Source organism: Myxine glutinosa, chromosome 5 (genome assembly GCF_964187855.1).
Source record: "Myxine glutinosa chromosome 5, kmMyxGlut1.1, whole genome shotgun sequence".
Taxonomy (NCBI): Eukaryota; Metazoa; Chordata; class Myxini; order Myxiniformes; family Myxinidae; genus Myxine; species Myxine glutinosa.
This window is the reverse complement of record NC_136265.1, coordinates 162,472,321-162,497,213: the sequence shown is the minus strand read 5'-3', so window position 1 is coordinate 162,497,213 and position 24,893 is coordinate 162,472,321. Positions and strand designations below refer to the sequence as shown.

The window sequence follows — 24,893 nt, the reverse complement described above, 5'->3', positions numbered from 1 at the left end:
GTGGAAGAGTGAGGACACAGAACAGATCAGGACACAACATAAAAAGGAACATCAGTAGAAAGGGGAAAGCCAATAGCACGGCAGACCGAGTAGGTCTGACAGACATACAATGAATGAAGGTAACGATGAGTGGGAGGGGGAGAATGGAAGGGGTGAACAAGATGGATACATAAGTAAAATTTTGGGAGGGGTAGGGTGATGTAACAGGTATAGAAAAAAAATGGCTTTGGATAGGGGCTCCTGAGGTGGTGATGATCAGCTGTCTCAGACCTGGAGGGAAGAACGAGATCGAAGAGAATGTCAAAGTTGATTCCACAGGTGAGAAAAGAGGAATAAATGATTGGAGGTGACCAGTGGTTCTGGAACTAGGCAGTTTCACTATGAGTGGGTTTCTGGTGGACCGTGTGTCCTGCAGATACCTAGGAAGGGGGAGGAGGGGAAGCCCGGTGAAGACAGAGGGTGCAAGACCAGAAATTAGGTGGAAGACAGAGAGATCACTGACCTGTAGGCGATGGCTAAGTGATAGGCCCATTGACTCAGCTTCATAGCAGAAGATTCCAATGATATTGAAGGCCTTGGTTTCCACGGCGTCAAGCTGAGCAAGATGTGAGGTGGGAGAGCAGTACTCCATCAAGCTGTGGACGAAAGCCTTGCAGGTGGATAGGAGTTCAGGTGTGCCAAGGAACAACTTTGCATTATGGAGGATGCCCAGATAGCATCTGGCTTTTGAGGCCAACTTTGAAAATGTGGCTTGTCCAAGAGAGATCATGGATGAAAGTGAGACCCAAGAGTTTGAGTGAGTGAACCTCTTTGAGGTTTGTGGAACGGTCCTTTCGGATAGAGAGTGAGTGTGTGGGATTTATCAGGATTGAGACATATTCCATGTGTTTGACCAATTTGTGATTTTTTTCAAGATCTGAGGAGAGAGGGGGGGGGGGGGGGGGGGGGAGAGGCTGCTTCCTGTCTGTCTGAAGGATGAGGGATGTCACAGCAGAGTGTGGAGTCATCAGCAAAAAGATAAAGTGGATTTACCAGAGTCAGAAACATCATTGATGAAGATTAGGAATAGTATGGGACCCACAACACTGCCTTGGGGTTCTCCAGCCTTGACAGTGAGGAGAAGAAAGGGTCCATCGAGAGCCACACGCTGGCTACGACAGTGAAGTGAGTCAGTAATCCAAGAGTGGAGTTGGTCTTGGATTCCATAGGCAGTCAGTTTGGAGAGTAAGATGGGATGCCAGGCTGTATCAGAAGCTCAAGATATATCCAGGGCTCTGATCTCGTGACTGATACTGAGGTTGGGAGAGTAGAAGCGGCAGATGTCCAAGGTAGAGTGACCTGGTCTGAATCCAAATTGATGATTGGCTGTTGGAGAAAAGGAAGGACTTCATATGAACTGCGATGATGAATTCCATGACCTTGCTGATTATTGCAAGTAAGCTAATTGCCCTGAGTTAGTTAAGGGAATCCCTTTTTGCTCTAGTTTATATAATGCCGTGATGTTGGCTGATTTCCAAGCAGATGGAAGATGACCTCGGGTAAATGACAGGGTGAAAACGGCAGAGAAATGAAGTGCAGGAAGGTTTCAAAATTTTCTCAATAAAATTGTGATTTTGAGTTTCCACCCGTACAAAGTGCTGCTCTCTCTCTCTCTCCTCTCTGTGTAAACTCATTCAGTTTAGCCATTTACTGCAAGTGGAAACATTTGCTGGTTTGGTAAACCATCGTCATTATCACCTTCATCATCATCATTAAAGGTACATTGATTTTACACAGTACTACTCCCAGTTTTGGGGCCAGCCCCACCACAGTTTTTGTGCAGTTTTTGGGACCACGACATGTGTCCTAAAGTGGGTGAGGGTTTTCATAAAATTTCTCAGAACATTTCTGAGATTTTGACCTCCCACCCATGCATCCACAGTTAACTCGCCAGTAGCATATAATAGGGGAAGGCTTATTGCTGCTTTAGGGTATGTTTCTAGAATTAGCGCGCCCAATATTTAATGGTACCAGTTTCTTAGATCCGTAGGAGTACTAAACCACCATTTAGAAGATATTTGTTTTTCCTGCACTCAACACTTCAAATTTCCCAACTGTATCAATTTCCGAGCTGCATCTCGGAGCTGACAGGGACTTTCAGAATGAAATTTTGCATCAATAATGTGAATACAAAGTACGTGGGGTTGACATGATTTGACCTTGACCGAATTTAAGGCCATGACATCATAATAGACATTTGAATATTTTTCACCAAAACTCAAATAAAACTATCTGCCAATGCCCGAGCTGTATCTACGATCTGTAGGAGGCAGCTGAGACTTTCGGAATGAAATCTTGCATCAAAAAGAAAGAAAGAAAAGAAGAAAAAAAAAGACATAAAATGTCATAACCCCCACCATGGTTTTCGGAATTTTGCTGGACTGAGTTAAAGGCCGTCAGTCGATAATCTTTACTCGGATGACAAAACAAAATATTCTGCATATGCATATTCATGTGTTGTCTTTGTTCCAAGTTTGAAGAAAATCGGTCCATGCATGTCCGAGAAATGGATAGGGACACGTTTAAGTAACAAAATGGCCGCCAGTCGGCCATCTTGTATTTGATCTAAAAACAAAATTACGTGCATATGTAAGCCGTCATTCGTTACGTGTGTGCCAAGATTGAACAAGATCAGTAAATACATGTCCGAGAAAAGGTTGAGAACGTGTTCAATATCGGGGGTTTTTTTTACAACTAAAATGGCCGACAGTCTACCATCTTTGATCAGATCACAAAATAAAGTGAGGTGCACTTATGCCATCATGTATTGTCTTTGTGCCAAGTATGAACAAAATCGGTCAATACATCTCCGAGATATGGTTGTGGACACATGGACGGACGAGACCCAATCCACAAGCCCCCGTTTTGGACTAAGTCCAATGGGGGCTAATAAAAAAAAAACCACCTTTAGAGGCCATTTTTCCCCGCAAGCGGGGGTTGGCCTTTTTCGGGAACTGTGGTTGTTGTTGTTTTTCGGTCCCCTTTTTGAAGCAATGTTTTACGGCCGGATGCCCTTCCTGACGCCAACCCTTTTTGCCGCCTTTAACGACAAGCAGGGAATTACCAGTGAACTGGTACTCAATTAGCCGACCTCGGAATGATGACAGGCTGAGTCAACCCCCCTGGCGTTAATTCAGCGATCGACCGGGATTCGAACCCAGGATCCTAGGATCCTAAGCCGGCACCCTAGCCGCTAGCCCAACACCAGGGATAGCACCAGGGACCAGGGGCTAATAATGGACCATTTTGAGTGAGGTCATCTTGCAGTCGACTGAAATAAGCTGGTCAAGTTCACCATATCAAGATTTCCATCACCAAGGCTTGTCACCTGAGCCAATATGTACACCAACTAAAGAAACACAAACACAAAAACTTTTACTTGTGATGAAGGTTAAGGAAAGCCAGTATAATAACCAGGTTATAATAACCGCTATGCAAAAACCCATGAGAAGGGCCCAGTGGTCACTGAGAGCCGAACAGACTTCACAGGACTGGAGGAGATCCCCAAGACCCATGAGATGACGAAGACAAAACCGATCTACACACACGAATCAAAACTTCCCATAAAGAATCACGATTGTGAAGTTGATGACAAAAACAAGCAAGTCATTCTGATTGCATTTTATTAAGAGCAATAATTCCTTGTAAAAAAAAAAAATACTGTACAAAGCAGGGCAACATCTCATAGAAATGTCACAAAGATTACAAATTGTACAGAAATATGATTTTTATTGTACGTTTATCTTTTCATTTGTATTTATAAAGAGGCCCTGCATATAAAACGATCACCAACTAAAATGTGGTGCAGATGACAGTCAAATATGTATTAGATGACAGATAATAACTACAACTGTAGCAAATTTAATGTTATACACGTTTAAAAAAACGAATCCCAAACCGGCAGGTCTTTTAGTATCAGGATCGTCTCATAATTTAAGCTTTCGAGCTATAGATACAAACTGATGCTTATGATGACATGATTCAAACTTTTGGGGAAAACAACGCAACAGAAAAGCAGTTTGGGAAAACGTCTGTATCCTCCCCAACAAAGCATCATGGAAAGTCAGCGTCAAGGAATTTGAGAAGCGTGCGTGGAACATCCAATCTTTCCTCCAAGTAATGGCGAAACCTGGGGTGGGGGAGGACATCCATAAAATAAATTGCAAACAATCCACAAAGTTGAATCCTAATGGATGAGGTGCAACACCTATAAATTGGTATAAAACAGATTTTCTTTTTAATTGAATTTACCAATAAAGAAACAATCAATGTGTGTGTTGTTAAATGGTTTCAAACAAAGTCAAATGCCGGTTTCATCATGACTTGCTCAACTTCATTTTACCCGATTCTGCTTTTCTATCTAAACTACCTTCTCCGATTTCCTGTGGCCTCTCGCTTCTTCTCCATTCTGCAGAGGAAGCGTAGATATGGCGTCGTCTCAGTTACAACTGCGCGCCGTGCACCTAGCGCTGCTGGTGACACGAGATGCAAGAGGGCGTCCTGCAGCAAGGAGTGCCTCTGGCTCAACCGCCTGTCCAGCAAAAAAATAAAAAATAACCTCGCTGTATTTTATAAAATCTCAAACAATCTTCAACCACAGTTACAAAAACCCAAAATATCACATACCAGCCAAGTAATGTCCAATTCCTTCAATCACTAACCTTTGCTCCTCTGACGCTTCAGTAATGAACCTTGAAATCTCGAAATCTTTGAATTCCGTATTGGTGGCAATGTCCGACCCGTGGCCTTTGCACGACTTCAATGCTCGTGCAGTCTTGTCTCGACACTTTTGCAGGGCTTTAAGTTCCGTGGTAGCTCGAAGTTCCGGCCACTCCTTCCATGGCTGTGCCCAGCCATTTTCCCCTTCCTCTGCACGAACTGTCTCCACCTGCCCACTCTTCACTTCCGCTGGTAACCAGTCATAACCATTCCCATGTCTACATGGTCCCTCAAGTTCCTCAACTCCTCCACCAGGTGGCCAACTATCAATGGTGCTGAACATTACCAAAAGGTCAGTGAGATATTCCAAACAGTTGAGTATTGTTTTTTCCAAGGGTTTTTCACTGAAAGATCTGTCCTTATCCAATTTGGCTTTATCTTCACCTTCATCCAATATTCCAAATGAACTTCGATCTATTAAATCTCCTGGCCCATCATCTTCAATCTGCAGCCCTGGCTGCAGATCAGGCTCATTCAACCTTCCAATCCCCATCTTCAAGCATCTGGGGCTTGTTTTGCCATCACCAGCTATTTTTTCGAGCACAGGTGAAAGATTGTGAAGGTGACGTGAACCTGAGAGATTTATCAATTGCGGCCAGTGGTCCTGGATAACATCAAGGCCCAAGCGTTGCAATTCCGTGAGCGAAGAAACTTGTTGACAAAACCCAGAAACCCCAAGGACCGGCTAGGATAGGGTGTGTCAGAGAAAGACAGACAGAAAGCAAAAAATATTACCAACTGAATTGTCCAAGTTAATCCTCAAGGCTCAAATGCCTCCTCCGGCTGAATCCGAAAGGCCACACTTTTAAGTCACCCAAAGTCACCTTTAAGTCACCCACTTTTAAGTTTTTTTTTTTTAAAGCTAAACACAAGATGTTCCAACTCACCAACAGCTGCATGCCAAAGGAACTCGATTCGGCACAAAGTGCACACACACTGCGTGTGCTTTCCACACAACTGGCACCACTCTCTTCCCCAACAAATACACTTGGAGCTGCCTGCAGCACATCACCCTCTTGTTGAAGAGTGTTCTCAAGTTTGTCAGCTGCCAAGGTAAAAAAGTACAGAAGAGGCAAAGTGTTTTGGCAACAGTAGTGTACCATTCTATCAAACCCAGCAACACATCCAAACACAATTCTGCTAAGACTACCCCACAGCCCAATGTTGTGAACATGACGATTACATAATCATAAATGATCCTCATTTGTTCAACAACCCATCCCCCTCCCTCTCCTCTACTCCCCCAATTTAAAGTGGAAAATTGCAGAAAGAAAGATTGATCGCTAACAAGCCACAAGTAGAGGGTTCATTGGGCTCCCGTCCTGCATTTAAGATGAGACCTGTCGGTAGCTTGGTGCCACCTCCAGCTGCTGCCCAAAGCTGGAGGGAGAGAAGTGAACGGCGGAGGTCACAACGTGTCCAGGCAACCAGCGAATCGACATGGTCACACCGTGTGCGCAGACCCTCCGCTAGACAAACAAGGCGCAGGAAAGCGGTTGCACTCAACTGGACACGGAAGTAAGGAGGTGGAAGAGGGGAGGAAAAGTGAGAACACAAACAACATATGAAAATATCAAAGGAAGACACGTTTTCGTTGATTGTAGACCAGCATCTCAGCAACAGGGTTTTATCAACAACCGAGGTCTGCAAAGGCTCTGATTTGTAAGCCTCACCATGGAGGGTCTTTCAAATATGATCTGCTCATAATGTCCTTCAAACATGTTGCAGAACTTGGGATCTGCAACATCACCACAAGCACACATGGAAGTGTTACACAGCACCCTGCTCTACCAAACTACACCACACAAATATGCATTTGAGAACTTGTTTTATTTTTGCTCCAAGTTTGTTCCATTGCTACTTCAAACAATCACTCTTGATGTCAACCAAGTGAATAACAACATAAGGCACAGAATCATGATAAAGCACCTTTATAACAGAAATTTCTCCTTCTTGTTCCATAGTCTTCTCCAAAGGAAATAATTTGCAACAAAGTTTAATCTAGGTCAATCAGAAGTCGCTCGACTTCCTATTTAGGGATGGCACAAGCACACCACAAGTTTTCAAAATAACAAGCGTTATGCCTCGGTCCCCCGTCGGTGAAGTGATGCGAGTTGACAAAGTGGAAGACGCAGAAAACATGCTATGATATGATATTTCGCTCACAAGGTTCAGACATACATGGAGGCGGCCATCTTGGATTTTGACGTGGCCACCCAATTTTCAATAGCGTTCTTGCTTGTGCCTAGATACACCCACACACCAGATTAGAAGTTGGTACTTCGCTTATTTTTCAAGATATTTCGCTCACAAGGTTCAGACATATATATGGTGGCGGCCATCTTGGATTTTGACGTGGCACCCCAATTTTCAATAGCGTTCTTCCTTATGCCGAGATACACCCACACACCAAATTAGAAGTTTGTACTTCGCTTATTTTTCAGGATATTCATCTCACAAGGTTAAGACATACATGGCATCAGACATACATGGCGGCGGCCATCTTGGATTTTGACGTGGGTTGCACCCACACACCAAATTCGAATGCGGTCCTTTGCTTATGCACGCACGCCCACATGCACGCACGCACGGAGGGGAAAGCCATAGTCCCCCTTTCGCTACGCTGTGCGACGGGGGACAAAAATCGACCAAGATGCAAACTTAGATAAAGTACCCAGCAGCAGTCTGTGGACGATTTTGCATCCAATCCAACTCGTTAAACCTTTGGACAGCATCGCTGAACTAAAAAATTGACCGACTCAAAAGGGCCCGATTGTAATTCCTTTTTTCAGACAGCCTAAGTCAAAATTGGTGCCAATGAGATGACCTTTAGAGAATTTAGACCTTTATGGTGGAGGTCGTACTGAAAGTGCAGGGTGGTTGAACACATGGATGTGCAGAAAGTCAATAAATTTCAGTTTTGAAACACAAATTGCACACTGCACGAAAGACAAACAAAGCAACTCTTAAAGTCTAATGACTGTAATAATTGCCTGCTATTTATCAAGTGTTCTATTAAACCAATACTATAACGGAGCCAGTCAGTTTGCTCGCTAATAAATGTTATAATTTTACATAGACGGTGTCGGTGGAGGATGCGAGTCCGGCGTCGGTGGCGGATGCGAGTCCGGCGTCGGTGGAGGATGCGAGTCCGGCGTCGGTGGAGGATGCGAGTCCGGCGTCGGTGGAGGATGCGAGTCCGGCGTCGGTGGCGGATGCGAGTCCGCGTCGGTGGCGGATGCGAGTCCGGCGTCGGTGGAGGATGCGAGTCCGGCGTCGGTGGAGGATGCGAGTCCGGCGTCGGTGGAGGATGCGAGTCCGTCGTCGGTGGAGGATGCGAGTCCGGCGTCGGTGGAGGATGCGAGTCCGGCGTCGGTGGAGGATGCGAGTCCGGCGTCGGTGGAGGATGCGAGTCCGGCGTCGGTGGAGGATGCGAGTCCGGCGTCGGTGGAGGATGCGAGTCCGGCGTCGGTGGAGGATGCGAGTCCGGCGTCGGTGGAGGATGCGAGTCCGGCGTCGGTGGCGGATGCGAGTCCGGCGTCGGTGGAGGATGCGAGTCCGGCGTCGGTGGAGGATGCGAGTCCGGCGTCGGTGGAGGATGCGAGTCCGGCGTCGGTGGAGGATGCGAGTCCGGCGTCGGTGGAGGATGCGAGTCCGGCGTCGGTGGCGGATGCGAGTCCGGCGTCGGTGGCGGATGCGAGTCCGGCGTCGGTGGCGGATGCGAGTCCGGCGTCGGTGGCGGATGCGAGTCCGGCGTCGGTGGCGGATGCGAGTCCGGCGTCGGTGGCGGATGCGAGTCCGGCGTCGGTGGCGGATGCGAGTCCGGCGTCGGTGGCGGATGCGAGTCCGGCGTCGGTGGCGGATGCGAGTCCGGCGTCGGTGGCGGATGCGAGTCCGGCGTCGGTGGCGGATGCGAGTCCGGCGTCGGTGGCGGATGCGAGTCCGGCGTCGGTGGCGGATGCGAGTCCGGCGTCGGTGGCGGATGCGAGTCCGGCGTCGGTGGCGGATGCGAGTCCGGCGTCGGATGCGAGTCCGGCGTCGGTGGCGGATGCGAGTCCGGCGTCGGTGGCGGATGCGAGTCCGGCGTCGGTGGCGGATGCGAGTCCGGCGTCGGAGGCGGATGCGAGTCCGGCGTCGGATGCGAGTCCGGCGTCGGTGGCGGATGGGAGACCCGGCGTCGGTGGCGGATGGGAGACCGGCGTCGGTGGCGGATGGGAGACCGGCGTCGGTGGCGGATGGGAGACCGGCGTCGGTGGCGGATGGGAGACCGGCGTCGGTGGCGGATGGGAGACCGGCGTCGGTGGCGGATGGGAGACCGGCGTCGGTGGCGGATGGGAGACCGGCGTCGGTGGCGGATGGGAGACCGGCGTCGGTGGCGGATGGGAGACCGGCGTCGGTGGCGGATGGGAGACCGGCGTCGGTGGCGGATGGGAGACCGGCGTCGGTGGCGGATGGGAGACCGGCGTCGGTGGCGGATGGGAGACCGCCGCCGGTGGCGGATGGGAGACCGCCGCCGGTGGCGGATGGGAGACCGCCGCCGGTGGCGGATGGGAGACCGCCGCCGGTGGCGGATGCGAGACCGGCGTCGGTGGAGGATGAGAGTCCGGCGTCGGTGGAGGATGCGAGTATGGTGTTGGTAAATGCGAGGACAGTGTTGGTAAATACCACCTTCGCATTTAATAGACACACTGACACAGACGTTTTGTGTCATTTGGAGGCACATCCATTATTCAAAGGAAGATAGATGTAGGGATGGTTACACAAGACAATTTCTTGTGACCATCCCTACCTTGTTATAGACTTTTTGGCAAACCATCCCGACATCCTTTTACATTAAAAAAAGTTATTACTGGTTTACTTTATATTTCAGCATACACCAGAAGAAAGCACCACCAAGTGGACATGTTTTGCTGTTATTGGAGCTGTTCAACATGGGATGAGATATGGAAGAGGGTACACGCCAACTAATGCAAAGAAATGTAGTAAATGGAGAAAAGGTGAGACAGAAAGAAAGACTCATGGTTTATGGTTCAAACTTCATTGATCTACTAGTGGTGCCGATTAGTGTCGGTAGTGATGATTCACCATTGGTAGTTAGCACGATAGGCCTTTTGGTAGTAGCCATGAAAGTCTTGATGGCAGAAAGAAATCCAATGTCATCATCAAAGATAACATCCACCTGAAAATGGTAAAAAAATAATGAGGAAAAACAAAACTTTCAAATCTATCTGAAGGAAAACTCCATTAAGACAATCGTTAGCCTTCTTGGGCTGTAAACAATTGGTCTCTTATGCAACTCCTCTGCTAGGGGGGATATATAGGTGGCCTTCCAAACTCTACTACGACTACATGGATTAAATAAATGAAATAGACAACTATAGACTTCTCTGTTCATCACTATTGGGCTTTGCATTAGTATTGTTGCCTCTCATGCACATCCAACAAAGATTGCCGATGGACGCAATATGATAATGGGAAACAGACCTCTTCAAAGAGAATGAGGGACGTCGTTGCAGAGTACTTTGCTTGCGTTGCTTTGGTGGAGCTCAATCGTGCTGTAACGGGTGTCGAGGTGGGCGATTGTATCCCAACGCTCTGTTCATTTTTTATCCTTTGTGGGAGTGGCGGTGGACCTTTTAAGAAGTTGGCAAAAGCTGCAGGGATTTGGCTTTTCGATGGTGGTTTGGCTCGTTGACGAGTTTGCTTCAAGGAAGCTCTGGGGTGGTGAGGAAGCGAATTCTTCCGCGGAGAGGGCGACGACTTTTTTGGAGACGCGTGTTTTTCTGACAACAAACACGTGGGCACACATAAAACAGATTGAGATTACATGAATCGTCAATAGTTCAGACTTGCAAAAACAGATTGGGATTATGATTTATTTATACTTTTTATACAAGGTCTAAGCTTCGTAATGGAGCTGCCACTCTCACGCACACAGACATACTGACGAGACAAACGCTCGACACAGCCACTAAGCTTCGCGGAAGTGCCGTCACTTCCTGGGATACTCTCAGCATCAGCAACATCACAACAATAATGCAGATTTTCTCACCAAACTCAGAGGGCCATTTCCTCAGGAGGAATTTCGTCCTCCCCATGGATGCCAAACGATGGGAATTGTCCGTGCTCTATCCCTTTAAATACTGAGCATCATGCAAAGAAGCAGCAGGTACCATTTTAAAAGTCTTAAGTATGACTCGGCCAGAGTTTGAACTGCTGACCTCCTAGACTTGGAGCTGACGCTCTGGTTAAATACCGAAGTAATGCTCTATTTCGTAAAACAGCTTTGCTTTCTAAATACAAAGTAACAGGAGATAATGTACACACAATTGAATAAAACCAACGCAGACCTTTATACTTGTGTAATTTCCTGTTGGCCTGCATAAAAGGGCAACCATCACCTGGGGGGAAACTTACGAGTGCCTGTTCCATCACCAGTTGTCTGCCCACAGCCTTTGGGCAGAACAGTGAAAGGCTGTCCGTGAGACTTTGCTTTGTGGACCTGGTGAGACTGCGTTGCTTCTTGGAGCTGGGAAACAAGGATGCGCCCACTTCGTAGGGAAGAGCAGTTCACCTCAAATACCTGCCGGGAAAAATAAAGCAGAAATCTCAAAATTTCCACAGTTGATGCTTGCAAAGGATTCGACGTTCCCCTGGTTTTGCAATCGAGCCTCGTGCAAACATGTATACAGCATACAATTGGATGAAAGCACTGTTCGTGAGGCAGCCAACCATGATAGATTTTATAGCCCAATACAGTAACATGTTATAGGACATCCTACAGTTAACTGCTCAATTGAAATAAAATATTGCTATGTTTGTAGGGAGTAGGCCATGAAATACCTTGGTCCAGGTAGAAGTGTATAGATTACAATGCTCCGAATGTCACGAAGAAGAAGAAACCCCATGTACCAAAAGTAGGGTTCCGTTATGGACTGTTACATGACATGCGGTCTCTTTGTTCCGATGATGAGGGGTGGGATTATGTGAATTAGTTATGGATTATGGGTAATTAATCCCCTGTATGTAATCGCCTCTGTTATTTCCCCTCTGTTCCTAATGACAACGCACCACACAAACAAGCCAAGCAGTCATGCATCAATAACATTAAATAAAGCAACCGGAACAAGACGTTGAACAATACCGCTGGCACTGCCAGCCGTCACATCACCACATCCAGCAGGCAGGGCCATAGGACCACGCCCCGGAGAGCAGTGATTGGTTAGGATTGTCGACCAACAAAGAGAGGGAGTCGCTGGTAGGAGCAGGCACGGGCGGCGTCGGACAACGTCAGAGCCTGGAGTACAAAGGAGTTGGAGGGCCGACATTTTCTCTCTCGGCTTTTGGAGCTGAAAGTGAATGGACGCCGATAAGCTCTTGCGTGGGACATCGATGGCGTGCGGTTGTGCATCCTCTTGTCTCTCGGGTCCTTGTGTTTGTGGAAGGCGGATATCTCTTGCACTGGACTTTCTATACGAACGGTCGACATCTGTGTTGAGTTGGGACTTTGATAGCGAACAGTCACGGTTGTCACCAGCGGTGTGCCGAGTTCCTGCAGACGGTCGCGGCTCGTGCATTCTTTCTTCATGGTCCGGGCGATCGGTTCAGCGGCTGCATTGTCCTTTCACTGGCTCGTTAGTACTGGCTGGGTGCCGTCTGGGTGCGCTGAAAGACGTGGGTGCTGGTGAAGCGGATGATGAAGACAAGCACGGCTGAATGAACGAGGGCGTGCTGAGGCCTACTTCCCGCCAGGGCCTGCGTCGCGTACGATTGCGCGCTCGGGGTCTGGACGATTCCCGACGGGGTTCAGAAGCCGCTCATAGCTGAGATCAGAAACATTACACAGTATTTTCACCAGTTATTTTTCCCTTTGTGTGTGTACGAGTCTGTATGGGGGCGCTCCATTTAGGAATTTTAGTTTTGTCGTGCATTATTTGGTTGCCGGCATTTCTTCAATAAAGCCGGTATTTTTGTACATTTGAATTCCGTGTCGGTTTGAATGAATTATCGCAGGTTCGAAGATGTCTGGTGGAAGCCGTCCAGGTAAGTTAATCATTCTCCTTTCCCTCGCGTGTAACGAACACCGCCATGTTTTACTGAACGCATCGGAGTGCAAGCTTGATCGGCAATCCGTCCAAGACCGGTCTTTATCAGCACGGACAGCACAATATTTTAGGCTCTACTCTGTTGCACGTTTCAGGATTTATGCACTTATGGAGAAATGGTAATACCAGAGATATACAGATCGAGGTAAATTCTCATCTTCAAGGAATACTTTCACAAGCCTCGATTCAGTATACAAAAAAAAAAACTTTCATCAGAAATCAGAGTATCAAACTCAAACACATCACTCTTGTATGTATAACCAGATCATTACAATTTAGGTTGTAGTTATGAAAAATGTTAACAAAAGGTGTGAAGAGGAGGAAGGGAGGCTACATGAAGAATTCAGAAAGGCATGTGGACAAGGGAAGAGTATCGATCATGAAGGATTTTAACTTGCCAGGGATAGATCTTGTCCAGGAATATGGAAAGGGCAGAGCAGATGAGGATTTCCTAATAGGGGAGCATTTAGGATCAAGTGACCATAACATAGTGTTGTGGTTATGGCTCCAAGGGGTTACAGAATGCATCTTTAGTATAACAATATCTATTCCTTAAGTACCTGTTCAGTTAAGAGTACTGTAATACAGGTGGATAGATACACGCTACGTATGTATTAGATGTATGGGTTTTCCTAGTCCATCTTTCTTCCTCCATCTCTTGGAACCAGCTCAAACCGGCTGGTTTACCAATGTAAGCAGCACCATGGATCAGAAACTGTACACACTCATGGAGCCCAGAGCCAATCGGGGTGAGGGACTTGTCACGCAGACACCAATAGCGGGGTCTGGCAACGCCGTGCACCCCTCATCAATAAGATTGAGGCAGGATGCAAATATGCGGGTCAAGAGCAGGAAATGGGCTGAGTTAGTGCCGGGAATAAGAGGCTGCATTATCACACACTCTGGGTCTGTCTTGGGATGTCGTCTGTCGGCTTCGCCTGGATTGCTCGTTAGGATTGGTCTGTCGATTTCGCTAGGATCGGTCAGTCACAAGTCGTCTGCTTCGTCGGTCTATGCCTGTTCATTCATCATCACCTGGGTTGGACGTCCTGTGGTCGACGTCGCCCAGCGGTGGTGCTCGATCAGGGACTTTCAGGGTTTTTGTAAAGCTTTAGTGATGGCGTGCGGCAGGATCAAGGACATCCTCCTGTGCCGTTATCGTGCCGGGTTGCGCTGTGTGGGACTTGCTGGTGTGGACGAGGAAGATGAGTGGAGAGCATCTGACATCTCAGTACCCTGGAGGGTCTTCTCATGGACCTCGAGGCTGTTGTTGTCTGGTGCCACCAAAGAGCATCGACGCAATAAACAGCAGCGCACGGCCACCAGTCACCATAGCCGTGGGTGAAGCGTTGTGCCGTTTAGGCGCTGTGGGCACAAGCTCGTGCAACCTCCAGTAGGACACTCCGACTTCTCAGAGCTATCGCTCCAGGTTAGAGGTGTCTGACTTTTCTTCACCCCCAATTGTCTCTTTGTCGGACGAATGCAGGGCCTATTTTAGATTGTCAAGTTGCTTTTAAATATCTAATCATCCCGAGGACACAAGTGTACGTGTCAGGGTAACTTGTGGATTGTTTTTGTTTGCAAATATGTGCCATTTATTTTAATACATGCATAAAACCGATTGGTTTCTGGACCTATCCTGCCCACATCACAACAGTGGCGCATGTTGGCTAAGAAAGGATCCAATTGATCTAGCGAATTGGCACGTAGGTTAACACCACGGTTACACGACTTTCGGTGAAATCCAATATCTGTTACGTGACTGCCTACCAGCATGATACGCACTCCTACCAGGAACTTAAATATGTACGGTAACATGATTTCCAATTGCACTGGGCCATGGACTAACACCCAGACTTAACAACCAGATCTCGCAGGAGCGACCCACAGATCCCCTACATCCAGGGTGGTGTACCCCTGCCATCACAACTTCAGGGCCACGATAGAGTTAGAGAGGGAGAGAGAGAAATATAAAGAGAACAAGAAAGAGAAACAAGAGGGGAAGTCTGGTCCATGGTAACCAATCGGCACTGACCATGACTGCGCTGCCCTGACGAACCGGGGCAGCAGAGAAGAATGGGGAAGATTTGCCAATGGGTGTAAAGCAGGACGGTGAAGTCAGGACACAACTCCATGAAAAATTGGTGAAACCCCAAAACTCAAACTTGTTCTGTAACTTATGATAATAAAACAGTCTACCAAGTTTCAGGTGAATATGTAAAGGGTATGGAAAAAAGTGCAGAAAACCACAGGTGGGACGGAAAGATGGATGGACAGACGGAGGGCAAACCCTACAGTCCCCACCAGGTAGAGGACTAATAAAGCCATGCACCAAGTTTCAGATGAATATGTTAAAGGGTAAGGGCGGAAAGTCTAATTTCCTTGTTGGTATTATATATAGCATTCAAAATGCCAACTCCATGCTGATCTCGCTCAACTACCGTCTCAAAACCAACTCAAGACTTGCATGGTTCATGCAGGACGGTGCTCTACTGCAAATTGCAGGTGAAACCACTGATTTGCTCCACCAGCTGTTTGGAAATCGTGTCATCAGCTTGGGCATAGCGCATGAGTGAGCGCCCCCACAGCCCGGATTTGAATCCATTGGTTTTTTATTTTGGGGTGCTGCCAAAGGTCAAGTTTACGCCAACAAACCTCAAACCACAACTGTCTTGAAGCAAGAGGGAGAGGACTACCGTCAGGCTACCACTCCGGCCACTTGCAAACAAGTGTGGAGAATTTCAGTCAGGATCAAATCTTGTTTAACACAGAGGACGCTCACTCATGCACACATTGAAAATGTCAATTAAAAGCAGTACAACGAGTGATTTGAAAATGGCATGGTGTGTGCTTTCCATCAATGTATCACTCAACTTGACCCCATTTGTAATTTTTCTACAATAAAACGTTCAAATCGTCCACTTTTTTGCAACACTCTGTATAGTAGTTCAAGGTTAAGAAAATTAGAATACTGCCTTATCTTGACCATCAAACTCAATTTGACTGGAATGTTGTGATAAGCACATCTCTGTGTTTGGTCCAATTTTAACCAATGAACCCGGGTGCGCACACCACCTGAACTGCCCAAAAACTACCTCTTACCTTATACCCGAGCTCGTGTGCACAGGCATACACTGCCGCAGTCTTGCCGACTCCTGGTGGGCCACAAAGAAGAGCTGCACTGCAAAGGCCATCGTCGAGGTCGGAATCAGTCGTCATACTTGACTCAGTGTCAGACTGAGACTCAAAGTCACTGTCTGAAGGCCCATGCTTGGTGGAATCTGAAGATGCGAGTAAGGTGGTCAGCATGAAAAGAAAGGAAAGTACTGCATGTAAAGCTAGAAGGAGTACATATTGAAGAACCTTCTCAAAGCAGAAAGATCTGTAACATATACTGATGTCATGTGCACGTGAGGCCACATGTATTACGAGATCAATATCCCGTGCACATATTTACATTGCATTATAAACTTCTTTATTACACATACTTTTGTTCATGTGCAGCAGGGATGCATAAGGACAGTTATTATTGGTTGAGGAGCAAAGGACAGGCTCTGAAAGCATTCGATTCGTGTCGAAACAACAGCGAGAAATTGCAATTTTCCGAACTGTTAAAATGCCATGCATATGGAGGATGTTTACCTGTATGCTTGGCTTCTTTGTCCCCACGACGGTTCCTCTTAGCCTCTTTGTTCACATGCTGCTTCCACTCTTTGAGCCAACTGACATGGGCACAACAAAGCACTCATTACATTGAGATTTAATCACATGCAGGGGTCTCCATAAGAGCCGGCAGTTTATGTTTTCCTGCGGAACAGTTAGTTCACCGTTGGCAGTTGGTGCTGGGATAATAAAATAAATAAATAGCACCGCAAAGCGGGCGTAACCGCTCAGCCCATGCATGGTGGAAACCAATTTCAAGATGGCTGCCGTGGCGGCCATATAGAAAAATCGAAGCGTGCCCATTTTCGAAAGGAACCTTCCTCAACTCAACCCCAACACACACTGCAAAAATGGATTTAATCGGACAAGCCGTTCTGATTGAAATTGACGGAAACCAATTTCAAGATGGCTGCCGTGGCGGCCATATTGAAAATCGCAGCACGCCCATTTTCGAAAGGAACCTTCCTCTACTCAACCCTAACACACTGCAAAAATGGATTTAATCAGACAAGCCGTTCTGCTCGAAATTGACGGAAACCAAAAGTTGTCGGACGCCCGGATGGCTGCCGTGGCGGCCATATTGAAAATCGCAGCGCGCCCATTTTCGAAAGGAACCTTCCTCTACTCAACCCCAACACACACTGCAAAAATGGATTTAATCGGACAAGCCGTTCTCCTTGAAATTGACGGAAACCAAAAGTTGACGGACGCCCGGACGACAATACCCCCTTAGCCCAATTTGGGCTGAGGGGTGAAAAGCGATGTCACCTTTTGGTGGAAAAATACGAACGCGTGCTGAAAAATAATGCCTCCTATTCTTTTTCTCCAAAACAGGTAAATATATTAGAATGAAACAAAGCGCAATCCGCACATTTCGTTCTTCCTGCCACTGAGTGCGAGGTTTTGTGATTCTGACACTAGAGGTCTCAGTGCTACTTTAGTCAAGATGACAGATAACTCACGTTGTTCGTGCTATGAAGCACTGGAGATACGAGTTCTGATGACTGACTGGAGATGAGATGAGAGTTGGGTGTACTATTACGATTGTGAGTGCGAGAGATGGTTAATGGAGCACCGCCACAAAGAATCACCAGCCGAGACGTGGCTCCGTCAGATTTTAATCTCTTCCGCAAACTTAAGGAGCACCTTTGTGGAAAACATTATTCTTCCGACAATAATAACAAGTGCTTCAAAGAGGCCTTCACAAGTCAGCGGGACGCACAGTTATATCATAACAAAATTACAAAACTACTTCATCCGAGAATACCTTCACCTGTTTTAGAGGAAAATAATAGGAAGCATTATTTCTCACCATGCCCTCATCATTTAATGAAGTTCCATGTCCTTGTATTGTTGATTTTTCCATCAAAATTCCCATATTCTTTAAAAATGTTGACAAGCACATTATTAATTTGTCCTCCAACATGACGAATGTAACAATCAGACCGCAACTCAAACTGCCTCTGTGCTTCACTGATAATTAAAAGCACATTATTTACTGGTGTTTCTTTGCCAGTGCACTAAGATGAAGTGAGGCTTTCTCACCAAATTAAAAACAAAACAAAACACTCAAACAAGACAAAGCAGATATGTATATGGAGAAACTTCAAGAGAAGCCCGCACTAATTTGTCATCCAGTGGTACCATTTATTAAAACCTAATTGTTTTACCCACCCTGCAGGTTCATTTCAAATGTGAATTTGAAGTGGAGTTCAACTTTTTTCCTGAGAGCAAATAACATATCATACGCAGGCTATAACTTTAATAAACCGCATTGTGCTGCAACCTCGGCAGGACGTGACCCCACCATTGCACCGCACCCTCGGAGGATGGATGTGACCACGCCATTACGCCGCACCCTCGGAGGAGGACGTGACCCCGCCATTATGCCGCACACTCGGAGGGCAGACGTTACACCGCCATTATTGCACAACCTCAGGGGGGTGGACGTGTTCCCGCCATCACGCAGCACCCTCAGAGGACGGATGTGACCACGCCATTACGCCGCACCCTCGGAGGGCGGACGTGACCCCGCCATTACGCCGCACACTCGGAAGGCGGATGTGACCCCGCCATTGCGCTGCACTCTCGGAGGGCGGACGTGAGCCCACCATTGTGATGCACCCTCAGAGGGCGGACGTGACCCCGTCATTGCGCCACCCCCTCGGAGGACGGACATGACCCCGCCATTGCGCCTCACCCTCGGAGAGAAAGACGTGACGCCACCATTGCGCCGCACCCTAGGAGGGCAGACGTGACCCCGCCATTGCGCCGTGCTCAACGTACATTCCCCCTCCCCTGCCACCACATCGCACTCAACGGATGTGCCCCCACCGTCGCACCACATGTTGAACAGACTTGCCCCCGCATCACACACTCAACAGACAATGGTGATGGTGGATGGTGATCACCCTGACCAGGCACGCTGGACCACACAGGTCGACATTGTCATAATGCTGTCCTGCTATTGACATTACAGAATGACACACTCAAAAGAGGGTTTAGTGAGAGTAGCAGAACTTGCTTGTTCAGCTTGTGCATAGCAGAAGTAATGTGCACCGCTCCTTTCCTATGCCATCTCCAGGCATTGCAAAACGTCATTGCCTGTCACTGAAGGGGGCTCGGCAGTGACGCACGCTGAAAGGGAGTACTCAGTTTTCACTCCGGTTGTTGTACACCGCACCTTTCCTATGCCATCTCCAGGCATTGCAAATCGTCATTGCCGGGCACCGAAGGGGGCTCGGCAGTGACGCACGCTGAAAGGGAGTACTCAGTTTTCACTCTGGTTGTTTTCTTGTTTTCTTTCTTGTTTTCTTGTTTGTCCGGGCGATATCTCAGCCATCCTTTGAGCTGGGAAGCTGAAATTTCGGTACAATAGTGAGCAAGTCCTTTGTCAAAAACGCTATTTTTTGTTTTTTGATTAATCAATTAATTGAGGAGTTATTTAATTATTAGCGATTAATTAAGTACTTATTTAATTAATCAAATTTCCTTTCTCTTCTGACCATTAACTCAGGCACCTTTTGAGTTAGGAAGCTGATATTTGGACATGCCAATGACCAGGTGATTTGGCTGCAAAGGCTATTTTTGATTTATTAATTAATCAATTAATCGATTAATTATTTAATTATTCGATTAATGACTAAATTTTTTTTTTTTTTAAAGTTACAGATTCTGATGAAATGGTGGTGGCTTATGTGTTCTATGACCGAATTGATTAAGAATTTAATTTTTTCATGATTATTATTTATTTATTTTCATTATTAATCATTTATTTATTTTCTTTCTCATTTGGCCAATATCTCAGGCACTTTTTTTTTCTTTTTTTTTTTTTTTTTTTTGTATACAAGATCGAGGCTCGTGAAAGAGCCAACATTAATCACACAAAAAGTCAAACCGACACACAAAACACAAAAAACAAGGGGAGCGGCAGACCTCTCCCTCCCAATGCAGCCTCTGTGAGGCTGTAGGATATTTAATTATTTGGCATGGGGGCGGTGTACTTTGAATGTATGTGTACTTGTTTTAAGTAACGTTTACACCATGTCAAAAACGAAAAGCAAAATGAAATTGTGAATTGCTTTTTTACCAAAGTGCAGGTAATTTTTAAAATGTGGAGAACTCTGTACACATCAATATAATCTTCAAGCACAGAATCTGTGTCATAATCAAAGTGGTGATGTGTTTGTCAATATACAATGCACAAACAATATTCTTTATAATATAATTATTCTGGTATCTCGAACACCTAAATTACAAACTAGTCAGTACTTTAAAATCACAAGCAAGTGTTACGGATTCGTAACTTCCGTTATTGGGGTTTTCACCCACTTGACGTAGTTCTGATCTTATGTACTATTATTATCTTCAAAAGGTTTATTATTCAGGAACGGTTATCTAAAGTTAAAAAGGCTAACTTTAAATGATACAGGAAACCGAACCGGAAGAGAGGAAGAGGGAGTAGCGGCGCGAGCAAAGTCGGAGAAGACGCGTGACGTCGGCGCTCCGTAACGAGCAAGGTCTACCGACAATCGCGAGGGGAGTTTGAGTTCCTTGAAAGGACATCCGGCGATAGGAATTATCGCTGGAGGGGAGAAATCTGCGTAGTCAGATTTGGGCGCTGTGATTCCGACGAATCCTCGACTCGTGGCATCGGCTCAAGCAAGAGCCGTCGGCTATTTTGAACCCCGCGCTTCGGACACCTATGAAGGTTTTGGTTCGTGTCATCTTCACCCCAACATCCTACCGTCTGTCGGGGATGTGTGTGTGCGACCGCTTCGTCTCCAATTACGTTGCGGTTTGCTGAGTGAGCGGTGAAGGTGCGCCTCTCGAGGACGCCGTTGTACAGTTTGGCGGGGCGAGCTCCATCACCCACTGTACGCGCTTCGAATATCGACTGGAGAGCGAGATTCGGGCTTCGACCGGATTGCGTTCTACCGACCGCTGGAACGAATAACATTCGCCTTGGGAAAGGTTATAGAGACATTGAGGAGTGTCCTTCCACTCACTGGCAGCGCAGTGAGTTACCTGACTTTATAAGATATATATATATATATATATATATATATATATATATATATATATATATATATATATATATATATATATATATTGCACTCTTAATTGCCATTTGTTGTACTGTGATACCTGTGTGTGATTTCTAATACTATTTTGTTCATTTGTAATTATTGGTGTGGTTTCACTATTGATTTTAAACACAGGGTAACATATTTTTCTGCCGGGGCTCCTCTCGGGGTTCGGAGGTTACCGAGACCAGGAGATTGTAGAGAACTCCGTAACACAAGAAAAACACATTTCACAATACCGGACTTTCAAAATGACGTATGAAGGATAATTGAGGCTTTTTCACATGCGCTGGGTGTGTTCACAATGACTCGGTTACTGCACTTTTTACCTGCTGTTGCTAGCACGAAATGTGTAATTCAACATAATATTCAACGTTGTAATTCAACGTCTTTTTAACATAATATTCAGCATTTAGAGAAGGAGTAGCAATTTAAAAATGGTTCATCATTAATTGTTCTGTTAATGAATTTGAAAATCGGACTTGCGAGAATATACGACACACGAGAAACATCTGTGGATGATAGGAGTCGGGTTCCTATCATTTCCTGCAAATACAATTATCTGGCGTTGGCTGTGGTTAAACGCACACACACTTACGCTCTTCTCCTTTCACCAATAGATGCAAATATCTGCAGTCACATGAAAAAGTAAGTACACCCCATGTAAAGTTTTGACTTTTTCAACACATTTCAACATACAGCTATTTGATCTTCATTTCAACAATATTGATAAATAAAGGTGATATAATGTAACAAATATCATGAAACATTTACATTTTGTAGTCCGTTGTATAATTTAAATAAACATAAATGCAAATTTCGCATGTGGAAAAAGTAAGTACACCCTTGGCTCTAATAGGTGGTATTGCCCCCTTTGGCTCTAATAGGTGGTATTGCCCCCTTTGGCAGAAACAACCTCAAGTGGGCGTTTCTTATAACTGTCTACCAGTCTCTGACATCGACTGGGAGAAATTTTTGCCCACTCCTCCATGCAAAATTCTTTCAGCTGTGCGATGTTTGAGGGGTTTCTTGCATGCACAGCTCGTTTCAAATCCCTCCACAACATCTCGATGGGATTTAGATCTGGGCTTTGACATGGCCATTCCAGAACCCTCCATTTCTTTATTTTCAGCCATTCAAATTTTCTGCTCACCAAACTCTTCTCCTTTGGTATCCATGGAAATCTCCGTGCATGGCTGGCGGACTTCCTCTCTAGTTGTAGTCAACGTGTGGCCCTGAATGGGTTTCTCTCATCTCCTCTTCCTGTTCAGGCTGGAGTTCCCCAAGGAAGTGTTCTGGGCCCTGTGCTTTTTCTGGTCTTCATCAATGATCTCTCTGACTCTCTTGAAAATCCTCTCTATCTCTTTGCTGATGAATCCACTCTCTGCCGCTCCATTCCTCATCCCTCAGATCGGCAGTCTGCAGCCTCCTCACTCTCTGCAGACCTGGACAAAATCACAGACTGGGCAAACAAGTGGAACATGTCTTTCAATCCTGACAAATCTCACACTCTTACGATGTCTCTCCGAAAAGACCGACGGGACAACCCTCCCATCCACTTTCTGAATAATCCTCTCCAAGAAGTTCTGTCACTCAAGCTTTTGGGTCTCACTATCTGCCATGATCTTTCCTGGGAAAAACACATTTCCAATCTGGCCTCCAAAGCCAGTCGCCGACTGGGCATCCTCCGTCGTGCGAAGTCCTTCCTTGGCACACCTGAGCTCCTCACCACATACAAGGCTTTCATCCGCAGCTCAATGGAATACTGCTCTCCCCTCTGGGCTGGTGCTCCTGCCTCACACCAAGCTCGTCTTCACGCTGTTGAAACCAAAGCGTTCAGCATCATTGGAATCTCCCACGATGAAGCTATCCCCGAGGGCCTTTCACTTACTCACGGCAGGCAGGTTGGTGGTCTTTCCGTCTTCTACCGACTCCTCTCTGGCCTTGCTCCCCCAGCTATCTCTGGGCTCTGTCCCCCAAATAGTCCGACAGGTCGCACAAGATCTGCCTGCAACCCTCTTATGGTTAAACTGCCAAAATCAAGACTCACTGCTCACCTTCACTCCTTCATTCCTCTTTTCTCCCACCTCTGGAACAAACACCCTCACTCTCTTCAATCCCACTCTTCCCTCCAGGTCTTTAAAACAGCTGTTCACCACCATCTCTTATCTTCCCCCATCCAAAACCTTGATCTTTTCTACCCCTGCTAATTTCACCCAAAAATCCACTTTTTTGAAATACCAACTTCTTTCCTGGAAGTCCTTGGTGTCTTTGTGTTTTATACTTCTCCCACCCCCCACCCCCTTCCCACGCCTCCTCCCCCCAAGCCCTCTCCCTCCAGCACGTCTCCTGATGTCCCTGCTCTCAAATGTTGTGCTCGTGTGCTTCCCCTTCTCTCCCCATCTTATATACTTTGGTTGTCTGTTTGATTTGCTTGCGTGATAAATGTTAGCTCTTTCACGAGCCTGGATTCTGTATCAAAAAAAAAAAAAAAAAATCCTTGGTGGATTTACTGGTATGTTTAGGGTCATCGTCATGTTGCAAGGTCCACCTTCGGTTGAGCTTCAACTCTCCGACAGATGGCCTCACATTATCCTCAAGCACCCTCTGGTACAATGAAGAATTCATAGTGGATTCTATGATGGTGAGCTGCCCAGGCCCTGATGCAGCAAAGCTGCCCCAAACCATAATATTTCCACCACCATGATTTACAGTTGGTATCAGGTTTAAAAAATAAAATAACCACCTTTAGAGGCCATTTTTCCCCGCAAAGCAGGGGTTGGCCTTTTTCGGGAACCGTGGTTGTTGTTGTTTTTTTGGTCCCCTTTTGGAAGCAATGTTTTACGGCCGGATGCCCTTCCTGACGCCAACCCTTTTTGCCGCCTTTAACGACAAACAGGGAATTACCAGTAAACTGGTACTCAATTGGTATCAGGTTCTTGTGGTCAAATGCTGTCTTTGGTTTTTGCCAAACATGTCTTCTGGTACTGTGGCCAAATAGCTTTACCTTTGACTCATCTGTCCAGAGCACATTGTTCCAGAAGTGCTGGTCTTTGCCTAGGTGTTCATTGGCAAACTTTAGTCTTGCCCTGATGTTCTTTCTGGACAGCAAAGGTTTCCTCCTGGCACACCTCCCATGTAGATCAAATTTGTGCAGCCTCTTTCTAATGGTAGACTCGTGCACTTTGACATCAACAGTGGCAAGAGCTACCTGTCGGTCCCGTGATGACATTCTGGGGTTCTCCGAGACTTCTTTCAGCATCTTGCGGTCTCTCGGGCTGAAATTGCTGGGGCGGCCTGGCCTGAACAAGTTGGCAGTTGTTTGGAATCCTCTCCACTTGTAGATGATCTTCCGGACAGTCGAATGATTGATTTCAAATTGTTTGGAGATCTTTTTAAATCCCTTCCCAGACTCGTAGGCCTCTATAACCTTCTTTCTGAAGGCCTCAGAGAGCTCTTTTGATCTAGGCATGGTGACGCCGCACACTTCAACAACAAAGAGCAAACCAAACGAAATGTCTGAGGTTTAAATAAGACAGGTTCCTCCAAGATCCTCTCTAACGATGTTCTAATCATTTGCACCTGAGCTGGTGCACCTGATTCTAATTTTAGGTATTTGACGTAGTGATAAATGTTGGGGTGTACTTACTTTTTCCACATGCGAAATTTGCATTTATGTTTATTTAAATTATACAATGGACTACAAAATGTAAATGTTTCATATTTGTTATATTATATCACCTTTATCTATCAATATTGTTGAAATGAAGATCAAATAGCT

At 46.4% G+C, this 24,893-nt stretch overlaps 1 protein-coding gene across 5 annotated transcripts in view; it reads right to left on the bottom strand.

The window, feature by feature from the left end:
• Window positions 1-3,645: 3,645 nt before the first annotated feature.
• The window catches only part of ATAD5 (ATPase family AAA domain containing 5), a 45,460-nt gene continuing 24,212 nt past the window's right edge, over window positions 3,646-24,893 (bottom strand). For 4 of the 5 annotated variants that reach the window (XM_078778967.1, XM_078778968.1, XM_078778969.1 and 1 more), the window contains exons 15-25: window positions 16,506-16,585; window positions 15,966-16,144; window positions 11,176-11,341; window positions 10,243-10,541; window positions 9,844-9,937; window positions 6,432-6,496; window positions 6,099-6,264; window positions 5,646-5,803; window positions 4,701-5,443; window positions 4,409-4,570; window positions 3,646-4,168 (exon numbers count right to left, since the gene is read on the bottom strand). In XM_078778967.1, the coding sequence (XP_078635093.1) occupies window positions 4,093-4,168; window positions 4,409-4,570; window positions 4,701-5,443; window positions 5,646-5,803; window positions 6,099-6,264; window positions 6,432-6,496; window positions 9,844-9,937; window positions 10,243-10,541; window positions 11,176-11,341; window positions 15,966-16,144; window positions 16,506-16,585 (2,188 nt within the window). In that variant the 3' untranslated portion in view covers window positions 3,646-4,092. Of the gene's footprint in view, window positions 4,169-4,408; window positions 4,571-4,700; window positions 5,444-5,645; window positions 5,804-6,046; window positions 6,265-6,431; window positions 6,497-9,843; window positions 9,938-10,242; window positions 10,542-11,175; window positions 11,342-15,965; window positions 16,145-16,505; window positions 16,586-24,893 lie in introns of all 5 variants that reach the window. The other variant, XR_013623610.1, reaches the window with a different exon arrangement.